This window comes from Malaclemys terrapin, chromosome 7 (genome assembly GCF_027887155.1).
Source record: "Malaclemys terrapin pileata isolate rMalTer1 chromosome 7, rMalTer1.hap1, whole genome shotgun sequence".
In the NCBI taxonomy this organism is placed as follows: domain Eukaryota; kingdom Metazoa; phylum Chordata; order Testudines; family Emydidae; genus Malaclemys; species Malaclemys terrapin.
The window spans coordinates 80,821,413-80,836,431 of NC_071511.1; the positions used below are offsets into that span (position 1 = coordinate 80,821,413).

Genomic DNA, 15,019 nt, shown 5'->3' on the forward strand with positions numbered 1-15,019 from the left:
AAGACAAATGAGCAAACCCGAGGTGCCAGCCGCCCGCTGAACAGTGCGGGGTTCCAGACGCCGGCCAGGCAGGCAGAAGAGCTGTTACCCCCCAGTCTTGGTGGGAACCTCCGCAGGCTAAAGCCAAGGAGACCCAGCCCCGCCCCGAGAGAGCTAGGCGCATGCGCTCGCTATATCAAGGGCCCTCGGACGTGAGCACAGCGCCTGCGCAACCTAACTAGCGTAGGGGCAGCACCTTATGCTGCAGCCAATCACGGCTTAGAGGCGTGGCTTGTTCCGAGGCTCGGAGTGGAGTGGGCGGGGCTGCAGGGCCAGGAAGGAAGGAGTAGGGAGAGTGGAGCCATTTAGTGCCGGGCTCTGGGCTCTGGAGTCCCGCTGCCGTTGGTGGCGAGAGGCGGCAACTGCCTCGGCCAAGATGGTGTCGTGGATGATTTCCCGAGCGGTTGTGTAAGTGACTCCTGGGGGGGCCGTGCTCGAGAGCCCAGGTGTTTCCTTTTTTGTGTGGGGAGGGGTCGGGGGCCGGTGCCCATCGCGATCCTGCCGAGGCCCCTGCGCAGCTGGCGGGGGGGGGGGGTGCGGTTCAGCTGTGCGCCCCGGGGGGTGTTGTTAGTGTCTCCTTAGTGGCATCAAGGTGGGATGCGAAGGCCGCCCTGTGCAGCCGAAGTGCCGCCCGGTGGCCCCTCTGCTCCTGGGCCCGTGGCAGCGGGTGGCACTTATGGTTTGGTGTCCCCTGTTTGGCCCCTTGTCTGGTTGCTGACATTTGACATTCCTGCGGTAACTAGATAGCTTGGTGGGTGGGGAGCCGAGTCCTGGGGAATGGGTCCCCAGGGCTGTGTCTCCAGAGGGCTCCCTGCTCCCAGTGTGACAGCCTGAGCCAGATTCCTGTGCCCTCGGGCAGCCTGCGTTGTCTGTGTACGGGCTTGACCTTTGTCTGCATATCCTTCCAGCGGCTTAGTAACCTGTGGAAATGTTTCCATCCCTCTCTGGGGGAGGGAACTCCAGTTATTAGGAAGAGACAGGTATTAGTAATGGGCAATTCTATCATTAGAAACATAGATAGCTGGGTATGCGATGACTGGGAGAAGTGCATGGTGACTTGCATGCCAGGTGCAAAGGTTGCAGATCTCTCAAGACATCTAGATAGGCTTATGTGTAGTGATGGGGAGAAGCTGGTGGTTGTGGTACATGTAGGTACCAATGACATAGGGAAGGATAAGAGAGAGGTCCTGGAGACCAAATTAAGGCTGCTAGGTAAGAGATTGAAGTCCAGGGTCTCCATGATAGCATTCTCTGAAATGCTTCCAGTTCCACATGCAAGGCCAGTTAGACAGACAGATCTGCAGGGTCTCACTGTGTGGATGAGATGATGGTGTAGGGAGGAGGAGTCTAGATTTATTAGGAACTGGGGAAACTTTTGGGAAAGGGGGAGCTTATACAGGAAGGATGGGCTCCACCTAAACCAAAATGCAACCAGATTGCTGGTGCTTAAAATTTAAAAAATTGCTGTAATAGGGAGTTGGGGAGAGACTCAACCATGCCTCAGGGCTGCCCCGGGGGGGCAAGTAGGGCAATTTGCCCTGGGCCCCACAGGGGCCCCCACGAGAGTTTTTTGGGGCCCCTGGAGCGGGGTCCTTCACTCACTCTGGGGGCCCCGGAGCTTCTTCCGCTCCGGGTCTTCGGCTGCAATTAGGTGGTGGTGGGATCCTCCCGCCCCGGGACCCGCTGCCGAAGTGCTGGGTCTTTGGCGGCAATTCGGTGGCGGGGGCCCCCCGCCGCTGAAGACCTCAGGCCCCCTGAATCCTCTGGGCGGCCTTGCCATGCCTCTGGCCAATAGGTATCTGGAATAAGATTCCAGGATTGCCACTCTGATACTTGTAAAGTCTGAGTGAATGTGAAGTGATGGACAGCGCTAAAAGCATGGTTCAGGGCTCTTTGAACCTGGTGATATTTTCAGCAATCCTCACTGGGTTTTGAAGTTTGTTATCCTACAATTTAAACATCAGCCATTTTGACTTGTGTGGGGGTACTCAAGTATCAATGCTTCAAACGTCCTAGACCATTGTGATATCAGAGATGGGTAACTAAACTAATCACCACATTGACTTTACAGCTAATTTGCATGTAACAATTTGATTGTAGTAGGGAGACTACATAGATGATGGAGTATTTAGCCCAACTGGCACACCTGTGTGACAGGGTGGGGTTTTACCTACTAATTAGTTTATAACATTACACCTTCAGACTTTGCTAAAAATCATAAATGTGTAAGCTATATCTGCTGAATTTATGAGGACAACTGGTTCCCTGACCACAATTCATATATGTACATACTAACCCAAGAGTAGCTTTGTGAGATACCAGAGCTTCTCTTACAATGCGATTAGCCATTTTCCTTTCTCCCCCTTTATTAGAGTATACAAAAGGCATGTAGCTTAAACATAATTATTGTATTAATTAATAGCTACATTTCCATAGCATGTGCTTCTTTAAAAAAAACAAGCAAGTTAACTGTTTAAAACTCTTGTTCAGTAACAGTTTTAATGAAGATGAATGGTATAGAATTTTTAGGAACAACTACAATGGGACTTCTTGCATTTCACAGGGTTCAAAATGCTTATTAGAAACACTTAAAAAAAATACTCACCAGAGAAACTTGTCACAAGAACAAAATACAAGGGATGCTACCAATCCTGACAAGGTGTCTTTTGGTTATCAGCAGCACTTTCCTGAGAACCAATCCTATCTGATTGACTATAATGTTAATGGGATTCAGATATTAGCAACTGACATGCTGCATATAGACAACTTTTTTTTTGTTTTGGAAGATAGACCCCAGTTGTAGGCAGATATGTTAGGTTGCAACTAAGGAAGGAAGCACTGCGACTATCCTAGAGACCTCAGGGAGAGGTCCATTCAACCTCAGTGCTTTCTTCCCTAGCTGCGTTCCTGCAAACCTGCGTGTGGCCAGTGACCTTCTTCTCTCTCAGGCAATAATGGACTGAGGTGCCCAATCCTTGCCCAACTGGGGAGCCCCTGGCAGTGTCCCAGTGCTGTGGACTGGGAGGGGAAGCTGTGGACAGGGAAGCAGCAGGGAGCGGCACTGCAGTCTGGATGCTGGGCCTTTCCGCAGGGAGCGGGGGGGTGCTGGAGCCTGTAGAGCTGCTGCATGGTATCTCTGCCTGCACTATCCAGGCTGCGTTCTACCCTGGCACTGGAGATCTGGGTTTAGCATGTCCCATAGTCCTTCCCTGGCTGCACCAAGAGAAAATAGGTGTTGGAGTAGAGGGTGGGAGGGGTGCTGAGTGAGTGTATGGCCATAAAAGATGAGGAAACAAATGTGAAGAAGATGTGCTGGTGTACTAGCTTTCCTGTGGATGCTCTCAATGCCACCAATAAGATGGCACTGAAGAGGATAAATTCTAAAAGTGAAAAATGTTAGGCCTTTTATGTATTCAAATATTGACTGCTATATTGTAATGAAAATGCCTACACTCTGACCTAAACTGCTTAATAATCTCTATCCATTTTAGAGAAAATGCTTTTCTGTCATGAAGCTGATATTTTTTGCTGTTTCTGCTGTAAACTATTTACAGTAATAGTCATGAAGCTGAGGCTGTAAACTTTTTATTTGTTGTAAGGAAATCATTCCCATGTTGTTAAGCTTATTTCTCTGCTGCTGTCTTGTCCCTCATTTTGGATTCTGACAATTGTCCCTGTAACTTAAGCTTTTTGTTTTAACAAACTTCACTGAACAAAGCCCCAAACTAACTGTTCAGTCTTGATAGCGGATGCTCAAATGAGTCCAGAAAAATCTTTACTCAACTTACCCAGTTTGCAAACAACTGTTGTAGTCAAAGATATTGCTAATCAATGTTTACATCACTTACTTAATGCTACAGTCATAGCTATGCATTTGACATTAGGATGTGTACATAAGTATGCAGTCACCTGCTTCCATTTATTTCCGTTACTGCATTAGGTCACATATAATGTTTGATAAGAACTTCAATGGGTATAAAAGCAGAGTCAGCCATCTCATTTAGTAGTTTAATGTATTGTTGAAAGTAACAATCCTAGAATAACCATGGCTGAGAGCCTCAGTTTGTAATTATGACATGTGGCCCATAATGATAAAGCTGGGCATTATGTCATTCAAAATGACTGAATGTTGTACTTGGCACTTCTCTCATCCAGAGACTTAAAAGTAAATTAGTGCTACAGCAGCCTGTGAAAGAAGCAGGTTGTCATCCCCACTTTTCAGATTTTTATGGGGAGGAAGGGGAGAACTGAGGCAGTATCTAGTGTGGTTCTGCTCTTTATCTACTCTCCTTGAGAGGCTCAGATAATTTTTGTCTTTGCTGGGAGAAGGGGAGATGTTTAAAAGTACACGTCTTAGACCCCTCCATACTTTGCTTGCCACATTTCCTAGCTGCAAAGCCCTGACAAAATGGCTATATCCAGTGTCTCGGAAAGGTGGAGGCAGGAGAAGGGATGACTGCATCCAGGAGGGAAAACTAAGGGTCTGTGGGGCAAGAGACAAGGTCCTGTGTGGGGCTAGGGGTGTGAAAACTGAAATGGAGTTGGTGAGGGAAGGGACCTGGAGTAGGAAAGGAGGAAGTAGGTCAGGAGACGTCATGGGGCATGCTATAAGGAGGACTCTACCAAATTCACGGACCATTTTGGTGAACTTCATGGTCAGGGGATTTAAAAAATCCTATATTTCATGATTTCAACAATTTAAATCTGAAATTTCATGGTGTTGTAATTATAGGGGTCCTGATCCCAAAAAGAGTTAAGTGGAGGGTCGCAAGGTTATTGTAGGGTTATTGCTATCCTTACTTCTGTGCTGCTGCTGGGCGGCTGGAGAGCAGCGGCTGCAGTCCAGGAGCCCAGCTCTGAAGGCAGAGCTGTTGCCAGCAGCTATGCAGAAGTAAGGATGGCAGGGTATGGTATTGCCACCCTTACTTCTGTGCTGTAGCTGGTGGGGTGCTGCCTTGAGAGCTGGGCGCCTGGCGAACAACTGCTACTTCCTGGCTGCCCAGCTCTGAAGGCAGTGCAGAAGTAAGGGTTGCAATACCGGAATCCCCCTAAAATAACCTTGTGACTCCCTTTTGCGTCAGGACCCCCAATTTGAGAAATGCTGTTCTCCCCAGTGAAATCTGTATAGTATAGGGTAAAAGGACACAAAAGACCAGTTTTGACGGGAAAGAGAGACCAGATTTCATGGTCTGTGGCATGTTTTTCATGGCCCCTGCTATAAGAAGAGGCTTTCAGTTAAATGGTCTTCTGTCTTGGATTCCTTCCTACTTCTACTTCTTTCACCCAACTCAGAGGCATGCTCTGGCTCCTTGCCCTGATAAATTCCCTTTCTTGCTTCTTGATCTGCTCCTCTGCCCTGCCCCGTCCCCCTCCCCCGGCCCTGTTCTGCTGGACCCTGTTTTGTGGGTTTGGAAATAGAACGACACAGTGGGAAAGATATAAAACATTGGTGCCCCTCAGCCAAACAGTGTTTATATAGGGGCCTTGCAGAAGTTGAGTCGTCTAGTGTTTGAAAAGGAAAATAACTGAATGGGGTATGGTGCAGTTGTTATCTATACTATCTATATGAGCCCTGTATATTTAGATTGCACACAAACAATCCAGAAACCCTGGTTCTATTCATTCTGAGCAACCGCCTGGAACAGCTTCCTTCATTGCTGTCCCTCCAGGTCTCCAACTGTTGTCCCAACTGCCATAGAACCTGTGCCTCCTGGCTGACCTACTGCTCTCTATTTGGTAGCCAGAAGAGCAGCAGCAGATTCACCTAAAGCAGACCTCACCTGGCCCTCTGCTGATCTGTTATCAGTCAGTGGATTTGCTATATTTGCACTTTGCCCCAAGTGTCTTTAAAACAAAAACCTAAAATTGTACTTTCTCTAGACTTCAATTTCAGGAGACTCTTCTAACTCAGAGTTAGTAAAATTACAGTGATATGTAGTTCCTGCCAGGGCTGGAAGGAATAAGGTCAGAGCCAGAATTGGAGTACAGAGCCATCTGATAGTTCTGTGCTTCAACTGCTAAACCACACTTTAGTCAAAAGTGTGGATAGTCTTGAAAAATACTAGAAGGGGTTAAAATAACTGGCCCATGTGTTGTCAGTGCTTTGACTAATCCTTCGTGAAATACCTGAACTTGTCTACACAAATGCTTTATTATAGGACTGTCAATTAATCACAGTTAACTTGTAAAAAGAACAGGAGTACTTGTGGCACCTTAGAGACTAACAAATTTATTAGAGCATAAGCTTTCGTGGGCTACTGCCCACTTCTTCGGATGCATATAGAGTGGAACATATATTGAGGAGATACAGAGGAGATACAGATATATACACACATACAGAGAGCATGAACAGGTGGGAGTTGTCTTACCAACTCTGATAGGCCAATTAAGTAAGAGAAAAATTGTTTTTGAAGTGATAATCAAGCTAGCCCAGGATAGACAGTTTGATAAGAAGTGTGAGAATACTTACAAGGGGAGATGGATTCAATGTTTGTAATGGCTCAGCCATTACAAACTTTCTACATGCATCCGAAGAAGTGGGCAGTAGCCCACGAAAGCTTATGTTCTAATAAATTTGTTAGTCTCTAAGGTGCCACAAGTACTCCTGTTCTTTTTGCGGATACAGACTAACACGGCTGCTACTTTGAAACCTGTCAGTTAACTTGTGATTAACTCAAATTAATTGTGATTAATCCCAGCTTTAATCGCACTGTTAAACAATGGAATACCAATTGAAGTTTATTAAATATTTGTGGGTTTATCTACATTTTCATATATTGATTTCAATTACAACACCGAATACAAAGTGTACACTGCTCACTTTATATTATAATTTTTTATTACAAATATTTACACTGTAAAAATAATAAACAAAAACCAGTATTTTTCAATTCACCTCATACAAGTACTGTATTGCAATCTCTATCATGGAAGTTGAATTTACAAATGTAGAATTATGTGTTTAAAAATAAACACCTGAGAAACAAGTTTGTTTACATTTGAGGAGATAATGCTGCTTGCTTTTTGTTTACAATGTCACCTGAAAGTCAGAACAGTCATTTGCATGGCATTGTTGTAGCTGGCATTGCAAAGTATTAACGTGCCAGATGCGCTAAAGATTCATATGCCCCTTCATGCTTCGGCCACCATTCCAGATGACGTGCTTCCATGCTGAAGACGGGTTCTGCTTGATAATGATCCAAAGCAGTGCAGACCAACGAGTGTTCATTTTCATTATCTAAGTCACATGCTGAGCAAGAAGTAGGACTGAGTGGACTTGTTTCTACATGTTTTGGTGACTTCTGCTGTTTTAAAAACTTTTTTCTGATCTTGAACTATGAATCAAAGCATTCTTTCTCACTTGTAGGGTCTGAGCAATTGTGTATTTTACTGGAAGACAATATATTGTCATAACTTGAAACTAAATTATCTATATACTAGCTGTCAGTTACAGCCTGGTATGGATAAGACGAGACTATTCTGTAGCAGCATGTTTGGCACTAATAATAATGTGATGTGTTCTACATAAACAAAAGTAGATGTCCTATTTATTTAAAATTAAATAAATAAATAAAATCTGTCATTCCCCCCCACCTCCCCATTACCACGTTATGCTCTTTAGAAGTGAAAGGGCTCTGATACATGGGACTTTGTAGCTGAGAAAAAGCTGTGATATCGTACATAAAACTTAGCCAACTGGGTTGATTGAGTTGGACAGTCAGAATGGGGAGGGATAGCTCAGTGGTTTGAGCATTGGCCTGCTAAACACAGGGTTGTGAGTTCAATCCTTGAGGGGGCCACTTGGGGATCTGGGGCAAAATAAGTACTTGGTCCTGCTAGTGAAGGCAGGGGGCTGGACCTGATGACCTTTCCAGGTCCCTTCCAGTTCTAGGAGATGGGATATCTCCATTAATAATTATTATTATGTATTGTCAAAAGATAATTGATTGGTTCGTATTAGAACTGAAGATTCTCTTGGCTTCTTGTCACTTGTACTTATTACTAGAACTCAACATGACTAAGGGCTGCGTGTCTGTCACAGAAGTCACAGATTCCGTTTACCTTGGTGGGGGGGAAGCTCCTACCGGCATGTCCCTGCAGCTCCTAGGTGGAGGGGCAAGGGGGCTCTGCCTGTACCTGCGGGTGCCACCACTGTGGGTTCCTGGCCAATGGGAGCTGCGGAGCCGGTGCTTGTGGCGGGAGCAGTGCCTGGAACCCCCCTGGTTGCCCCTTCCCTTAGGAGGTGCAGGGACATTCTGGGTAGGGAGCCTGCCAGCCCTGCCCCCGCCCCTCCCGAGTCCCAGCAGGGAGTTACATGCTGGGCACCACTGGGCAATGATGATGGCCCAAGTTTTAGTTAGGGGTATATAGTAAAAGTCATGAACAGATCATGGCTGTGAATTTTTGTTTACTACCCATTACCTGTCCATGACTTGTACTAAAAATACCTATGACTAAAACATAGCCTTAATCATGACTTATTTCCCCAACCTGGAATATTAAAGAAAGAGAGGGATGGGTAAGTGCAGCAGCCTTTAAACTCTGGAGTTAGTATGCTACCATTAATACAATAGACATAGCTTTACCTTTGCCTAGAGACACTATTGGAATTTTTCTGATAATCCACTTAAGTGTAGAAGCTGGTGACAGATGGGTTGCGTCATGTAGTGTATTACCTTCCAAAGTAGGTTTGTTCTCCACATGGTCTTATTTTTTTAAATAAGACCTTATCTCAGTCCAGTTTTAAATGTTGTTTGACAAAAACCTGGTAGCTGTTTAATTATTTTGGAGGCATCTGAATGGCTCTGAGGGTAGATAATTCTCAGCTTCTGTCCACAATTCAGAGGTGGCTCAGTCTGGTAGTGACACTTAGAAGACTGACCAGTCACTGTATAGATGAATGATGTTAGTGTCATCCACTGCTTAAAACAGGGGTCTCAAGCATGTGACCCGCGGCGTAATTTTCTGCGGCCCACGAACCCCCCCCACCCTCTCCCAGTGTTTACCAGAGCGGCTCGGCCGGACGTGCCCTGGGAGCAGGGCATGCTCCCAGCCCTGCCCTGCCCTGCCCTGCCCTGCACAGCTCCTGGAAGAGGCTAGAACATGGGGAAGAGGGGGCGGAGGGACTGTATGTTTCTGTTGCTTCAGGCAGTGCCCCCAGCAGCTCCAATTGGCCGGGAACTGGGAACCGTGGCCAATGGCAGCTGCTGGCGGTGGTGCCTCAAGCAACAGAAACACACAGCCCCTCCGCCCCCCCCCCTTCCCTACGTTCCAGCCTCTTGCGGGGGCAGGGCAGGCAAGGAGCCTGCCCTGCCCCCAGTACGCGCCAGGCCAGATCCTGCCCTCTGAACCCCTCCTGCAGCTGCACCCCGACCCTCTGCCCTGAAGCACCTGCTGAACCCTGCACTCCTCTTGCACCCCAACCCACTGCTCTGAGCCCCCTGCCGCAATCTGCACCCTGACCCCTTGCTGTACCCCTCATCCCTCCTGCACCCCACCCCCCCACTCCCTGCCCTGAGCAGCCACCACACCCCTCTTGTACCCCCTGGGAGCAGGGAGGGGGCAGAGTTGGGGTGGGGATTTCGGGGAAGGGGTTTGCAGGGAAGGGGTGGGCAGGGGCGGGGCCTCATGGAAGGGGTGGATTGGGGGCGGGGGCCAGGGGCAGCGGGGGGTGTCAGTAATGCATTCCTCGGGGCAATGTACTAGTCCTCATGTGGCCCTCATGGTCATTTGAGTTTGAGACCCCTGGCTTAAAACGTGTGTCCACTTGACACACATTTTGCACTTGTCTGCATTTAACTGAGGTGACACACTGACTTGCAGCTCCATTCCTAGCTTTGTCATCTACAGTACTCTTAATACTGATTTTAAACAAAATTTGTGGGAAATTGATGCTGGAATAAAAGTTTTGTTAGTGATGATAAAAATACCCAGCATCATGTAACACTTGAAATGCTGCTTGGTTTTGTTTTAAATTATAATATGTTTAAATAAGTTTTGAAGAGAAGCTTGTACAAACAACTTTGGCTTGATGTTTTCATTGTCTGCCCCAAATAAATGATTTATAATGTTGAGTTGGGTTAAACCTTTGGGAAGCATGACTAAGGTTTTTCTTGTTTGTCTCCCTGAATTTCCAAAGCCTGGAGCATAATACATCGTTTGAACTGAGGGTGCACGCTCTAAAGGGAAACAATATGGTCCAGTGATGAGAACAGAAAATTCAGAGACAAAAGACTTGGATTCTATTCACAGTTGTCCCTAACATGTGTGACCTTCAGTGAACTTGTCAGTGACTTGCCTTCTGTATCTGCAAAAAAAAAAAAAAAAAAATTGGTTACTGTATTCTTTCTGTGGAGTGCAGTGCAATTTTTTTTGATGTACAGCAATAAGTGTAAAGTACTGTCTCCCCCTCCTGCTTGCCCACCACTCTATATTGCTATCAAGAGTATTGGAGCCTGAAATGGATCTAGAATGCTTCAGATAGCATTAAGGAATAAAAACGGTTTCTCCATACAACACAGGGAGCTAGTAGTTTCATAGAGTAAGGCCAGAAAGGACCATTAGATCACCCAGTCTGACCTTCTGTATATCATATGTCCATACCTTTCACCTGGATACCACTATATTAAGCCCCAAAACTAAAATATATCAGTCTTTGGGATAGTAAACTGCATGCTGCAGGAAGAGAATGGGTGAGAGTAATGGGACCAGTTACTCATGAGGGAATGCTGTACCTAAAAATTATGCACACAATTTAAAATTCTGAAAATCTCATTTGTCAATTAAATGTGGCTCCATCATGGCGGGGGGGAGCACAGGCCACTGGCTACATTGAGGTGGGAGATTACCCTAAAGCCCCTACCTCCCCCAGTACAGGGACTCCGCAGTGAGGCTGCATCTGACCCTGACACGGGGGGGGGGGGGGGGGGAATCCAGGTGTGGAGTGAAAGGTTTCTATGTGGGGCAGTCTGGGTGTGGGTGGCTCAGTGGGAAATCTGGAGGCACAGGGGCTCGTTGGGGATCCAGGAGAAGGTGGTTGGGGCACAGCGGGGGAGGGGGGGTATGTCTGCATGTGGGGGAGTCTTCAGATGGAAGAATACCAAAAGCATTGTGTTGTGGCATGAAAGGGTGTTCCTAGTACAAAACCACACTCATGCATGTTCTGATATCCAGAATATACTTAACTGAGATATATTTCAAGCTCACAAACACTTCCACACCTGTGGTGGAATAACTTACCTTTTGCAGCCTTATGTGAAGCCAACAACTAATACGGTAATACAGATGCATTTCGGGAACTTAAGGATCTAAAGCCAAATCTGGTATCCAAATACCTCATGTGCATTTTGGATCCGGATGGCTTTTAATCCCTGATGAGCAAGTCCATAAAAACACAGGTCTCTAAAAGATGTGAATCTGTAACAAACAGACCCTGTCCCATATGTTTCATGTTTAAAGGGAAGCTATCTGTTTGCCATGGACAAGCTGTTTGATCTTTTAAAAGACAATTGAAATTTGTCATGAAATTCCAGTATTTACACTATATGAAAATAACTTGCCATGATAGAAACTTCAGGTTTTGAAGACTATGAAAAAGAACATGAATGAGACACTGCAAAGGGATTGTCAATGATCTTTAAATTAAAAAAAAAAAAGTTCTTCTGGCATCTTAGAGACTAACACATTTATTTGGGCATAAGCTTTCATGGGCTAAAACCCACTTCATCAGATGCACGGAGTGAAGTGGGTTTTAGCTCACGAAAGCTTATGCCCAAATAAATGTGTTAGTCTCTAAGGTGCCACAAGTACTCCTCATTGTTTTTGCTGATCCAGACTAACACGTCTACCACTCTGAAACATCTTTAAATTTAAAGACGTGTTTCTTTGGGTTGTAGCAAACTATTAGCTACAGTAGTAGTGATGCTAAACAATTTGGTGCCAATCTGCCATTGGAAAATCATCCATGTGATAGACATAGGTGTATGCTGTAATGATACAAAAATACCCCTTATTCCTTTAAGAATATAGCTTTTTGATGGCAGATGTGAGTTGAATGTAACCAGCAAAGGAAGTGCATGTTACATGATCTATTTGAATGTAACATTTAATAATATTAAACCAAACACTGGGCCTTTTTGTCTTTTAGCATAAATGTGTAGTAGGTAGCAATAACTCAAACTAGGAAGCATTTTAAAATTTTCAGTTAAAATGATGAGGGAATTACTTTCGTGAACAAGATTGAAGAACTCTCAGATAATAGGAATGAGTATAGACACAGAAAAGGGGTTAACTAATATTGAACATTCCCCATTTGTTTTTTTAACTTCAGATCAGCAATCCGTTCCCAAGTCCAGATGTCACAACTTCATTTGAGCTAAAGGTGTTTTTTGGAAAGAAATGTGTAACCCCTTCTCTTACTTAACTTCTATTTTACTGATTATATTTATTTATTTATTTATTTATTTATTTTAAGTGCAAAAATCCAAGACAGAAGAACTTTCTGTGGAGAGTTCCAGTATAATGCTTTTTGCTTTGCCTCCCTTTGCTAATGCGGCTGTTGTAATAGAAGACTTGGCTTTGGGAGCAAAGAGTAGAAAAAGGAAAAACGCGCCCTCTTTTCCTTCACATTCACTGTCTGGAGTTTGTTCTGTCTGTTAATTGTCATAGTTTTCTCCTTATGTAACTTTCATATCCAAGCCTCAAAGGAATCTGTGGGAATAGTCTGTAGAAGGATATTCCTGTTTAGTTCTGTGACACAAGGGGTAATATTTAAATATGTCACCAAGGAAATTTTATTCTAAATTGAATTTTCATATATTTCCCTTAGTTTTGAAGATATTTCTTTTAATTTTATGTGATTAACTGATGCTACTTGTAACACCTAATGACTAGTTAGGCACATCAAAGTATGGGGTGTGTGTGTGCGTGCGTATAGAAAACTACCTTCTTAAGTAGTTGAGTTTCCCATGAAAATTTCTGTAGCCCACAGTTTTGGGGTTCTGTGGATTTATATTCCCATCTTCTGTGTTAAGTTTCTCATTTCTCATTCACATAGGTTCCACTATCCAAGCCATGTCAAGTTTTGTAGGTGTTACTTTTCCGTGACACAAGTACTTGAGGTTAATACAAATCTTAGATGAGGATACAATGAGATCAAATTTATGCTATGCTTCCCTTCAGTTGTGGAAAGAAAGCCACTTCTGAAAACCCATAGCGGTTAACATAATTCCTTAGTTGGTCAACCGTGTTTTTAGAGAGACAAGGTGGGTGGGTGGGGGGGAGGGAGTTTTTTTTACATGTCCGACCAACTACTTCTGGTCTGCAATTTACACAAAGCTGTAATTTACACAAAGCTGTGCTTCAGGTCTGTATAAGCTCAAAGCTTGTCTATCTGACTAACAGACATTGGTGCAGTAAAATATATTACCTCATCTCTCTAATATCTTGGAACCAATGCCTCTACAACAGTGCATGCAACCTTGTTTTTAGTTTCTTTAGGTACAGCAAGTCAAGTGTGACTTCTCTTGCCGATAAGGAATGGAATTCCCTTTTCTGAAGTACATCACATGCTTTTGCTGAAGTTAGACCAACAGGATCCCAGTTATGAGCAAAGCTTGCCTCTGGTAAATAAGCTTAATGGAAAAAACGTTAGGCCTACAGTTGCCACAGGGAAAAATGTTAAGGGTAGCTCTGACCTCTCGGGGTGTATTATTACAATAAGGTGGTATGATTAACAGGTAATCATAACTTAAATGCATAATGCCCTGTGTTACCAGATTTGCCCCTTACTTTGGAGTATGCTCATTTATTTGGGTTACTTTTCTGGGAAGGGGATTCTGTAATCCTATTGATGTACTGCTTGTGTCACTTGTGTTTTCATATGGAGCTTTACTTCTCCCTTCTGCAAGTCCCCTCCCAATGGAGCTATCCTGCAGGGCCTAGGTTCCCTAGGGCTGGATTACTCCAGCCCCAGAACCGGATGAACAGGGCCAGCTTTAGGAAGCGCGGGGCCCAAGTCGAACGTTTTTGGCGGGGCCTCGGCAGGGATGACTAACAAAAAAAAAAAAAAATTAAAAAAAGCCTTTCATTTCTTCCATGTATTATTTACTTTCCATAACTATATAAATGATAAAATTATATATTATGTACATTGCATCATATATGCTGTTGATGGGTTATTAATGAGCTCTGTTTCACATGTGTGGGTCCCCGCCACTCCCTGGGGGTCTGGTGTGCACATGTGTGGGTCCCAGCTGCTTCCTGCCCCCCTCATTGAAGCAGGTGTGCAGGGTTACTGCCCTGGGAACTGCAGGGCACCAGTGGACACGGGGCTGGCTGGAGGCAGGGCAGGGGCTGCCTCGAGGTAGGGTCTGGCTGCAAGCAGGGCAAGGGATGCAGGGCTGGCTGGAGACAGGGGTGTGTGGGGTGGGCTGGCTGGCTTCAGGCAGGGTTGTAGGGGTGTGTGGCAGAGGTTGGCTGGAGACAGGGCAGGGGGTGTAAGGCGGGGCTGGTGCGGGCAGGGCATGAGGGGGCGGGGCTGGTGCGGGCAGAGGGTGCAGCAGAGGCAGCTGCAGTCCCGGCCCTTTAAATAGCCTCCAAGCCCCCGCTATCCCAGGGCTCTGGGGGCTATTTAAAGGGCCTGGGACTCCCCTGCTTCCACCGCCCCAGCCCTTTCAATAGCTGTGGGAGCCCTGGGGAAGCGGTGGGGCTCCAGCGGCTATTTAAAGGGCTGGGGCGGTAGAAGCAGTGGGAGCCCCGGACTTTTTAAATAGCCCCCAGAGCCCCACAGCCTACCCCAGGGCTCCAGCAGTGGGGCTCTGGTGGCAATTTAAAGGGCCTGGGCCTCCAGCCCCTGCTTGGGAAGCCAGGCCACACGGGTATGTCGTACCGGGGCTTGGGCGCGGGGCTTGATTCAGGGGAATTGGTTGAATTGGCCCAAAGACGGCCCTGCGGATGAACACCCACACATACATTAACAGAG

General features: G+C 45.7%; 1 protein-coding gene across 1 annotated transcript in view; it reads left to right on the plus strand.

Moving 5' to 3' along the window:
• Positions 1–311: 311 nt before the first annotated feature.
• Positions 312–15,019, plus strand: part of REEP3 (receptor accessory protein 3) — a 63,788-nt gene continuing 49,080 nt past the window's right edge. The window contains exon 1 of the mRNA XM_054035761.1: positions 312–447. Within this exon, the coding sequence (XP_053891736.1) occupies positions 416–447 (32 nt within the window). The 5' untranslated portion in view covers positions 312–415. The remainder of the gene's footprint in view (positions 448–15,019) is intronic.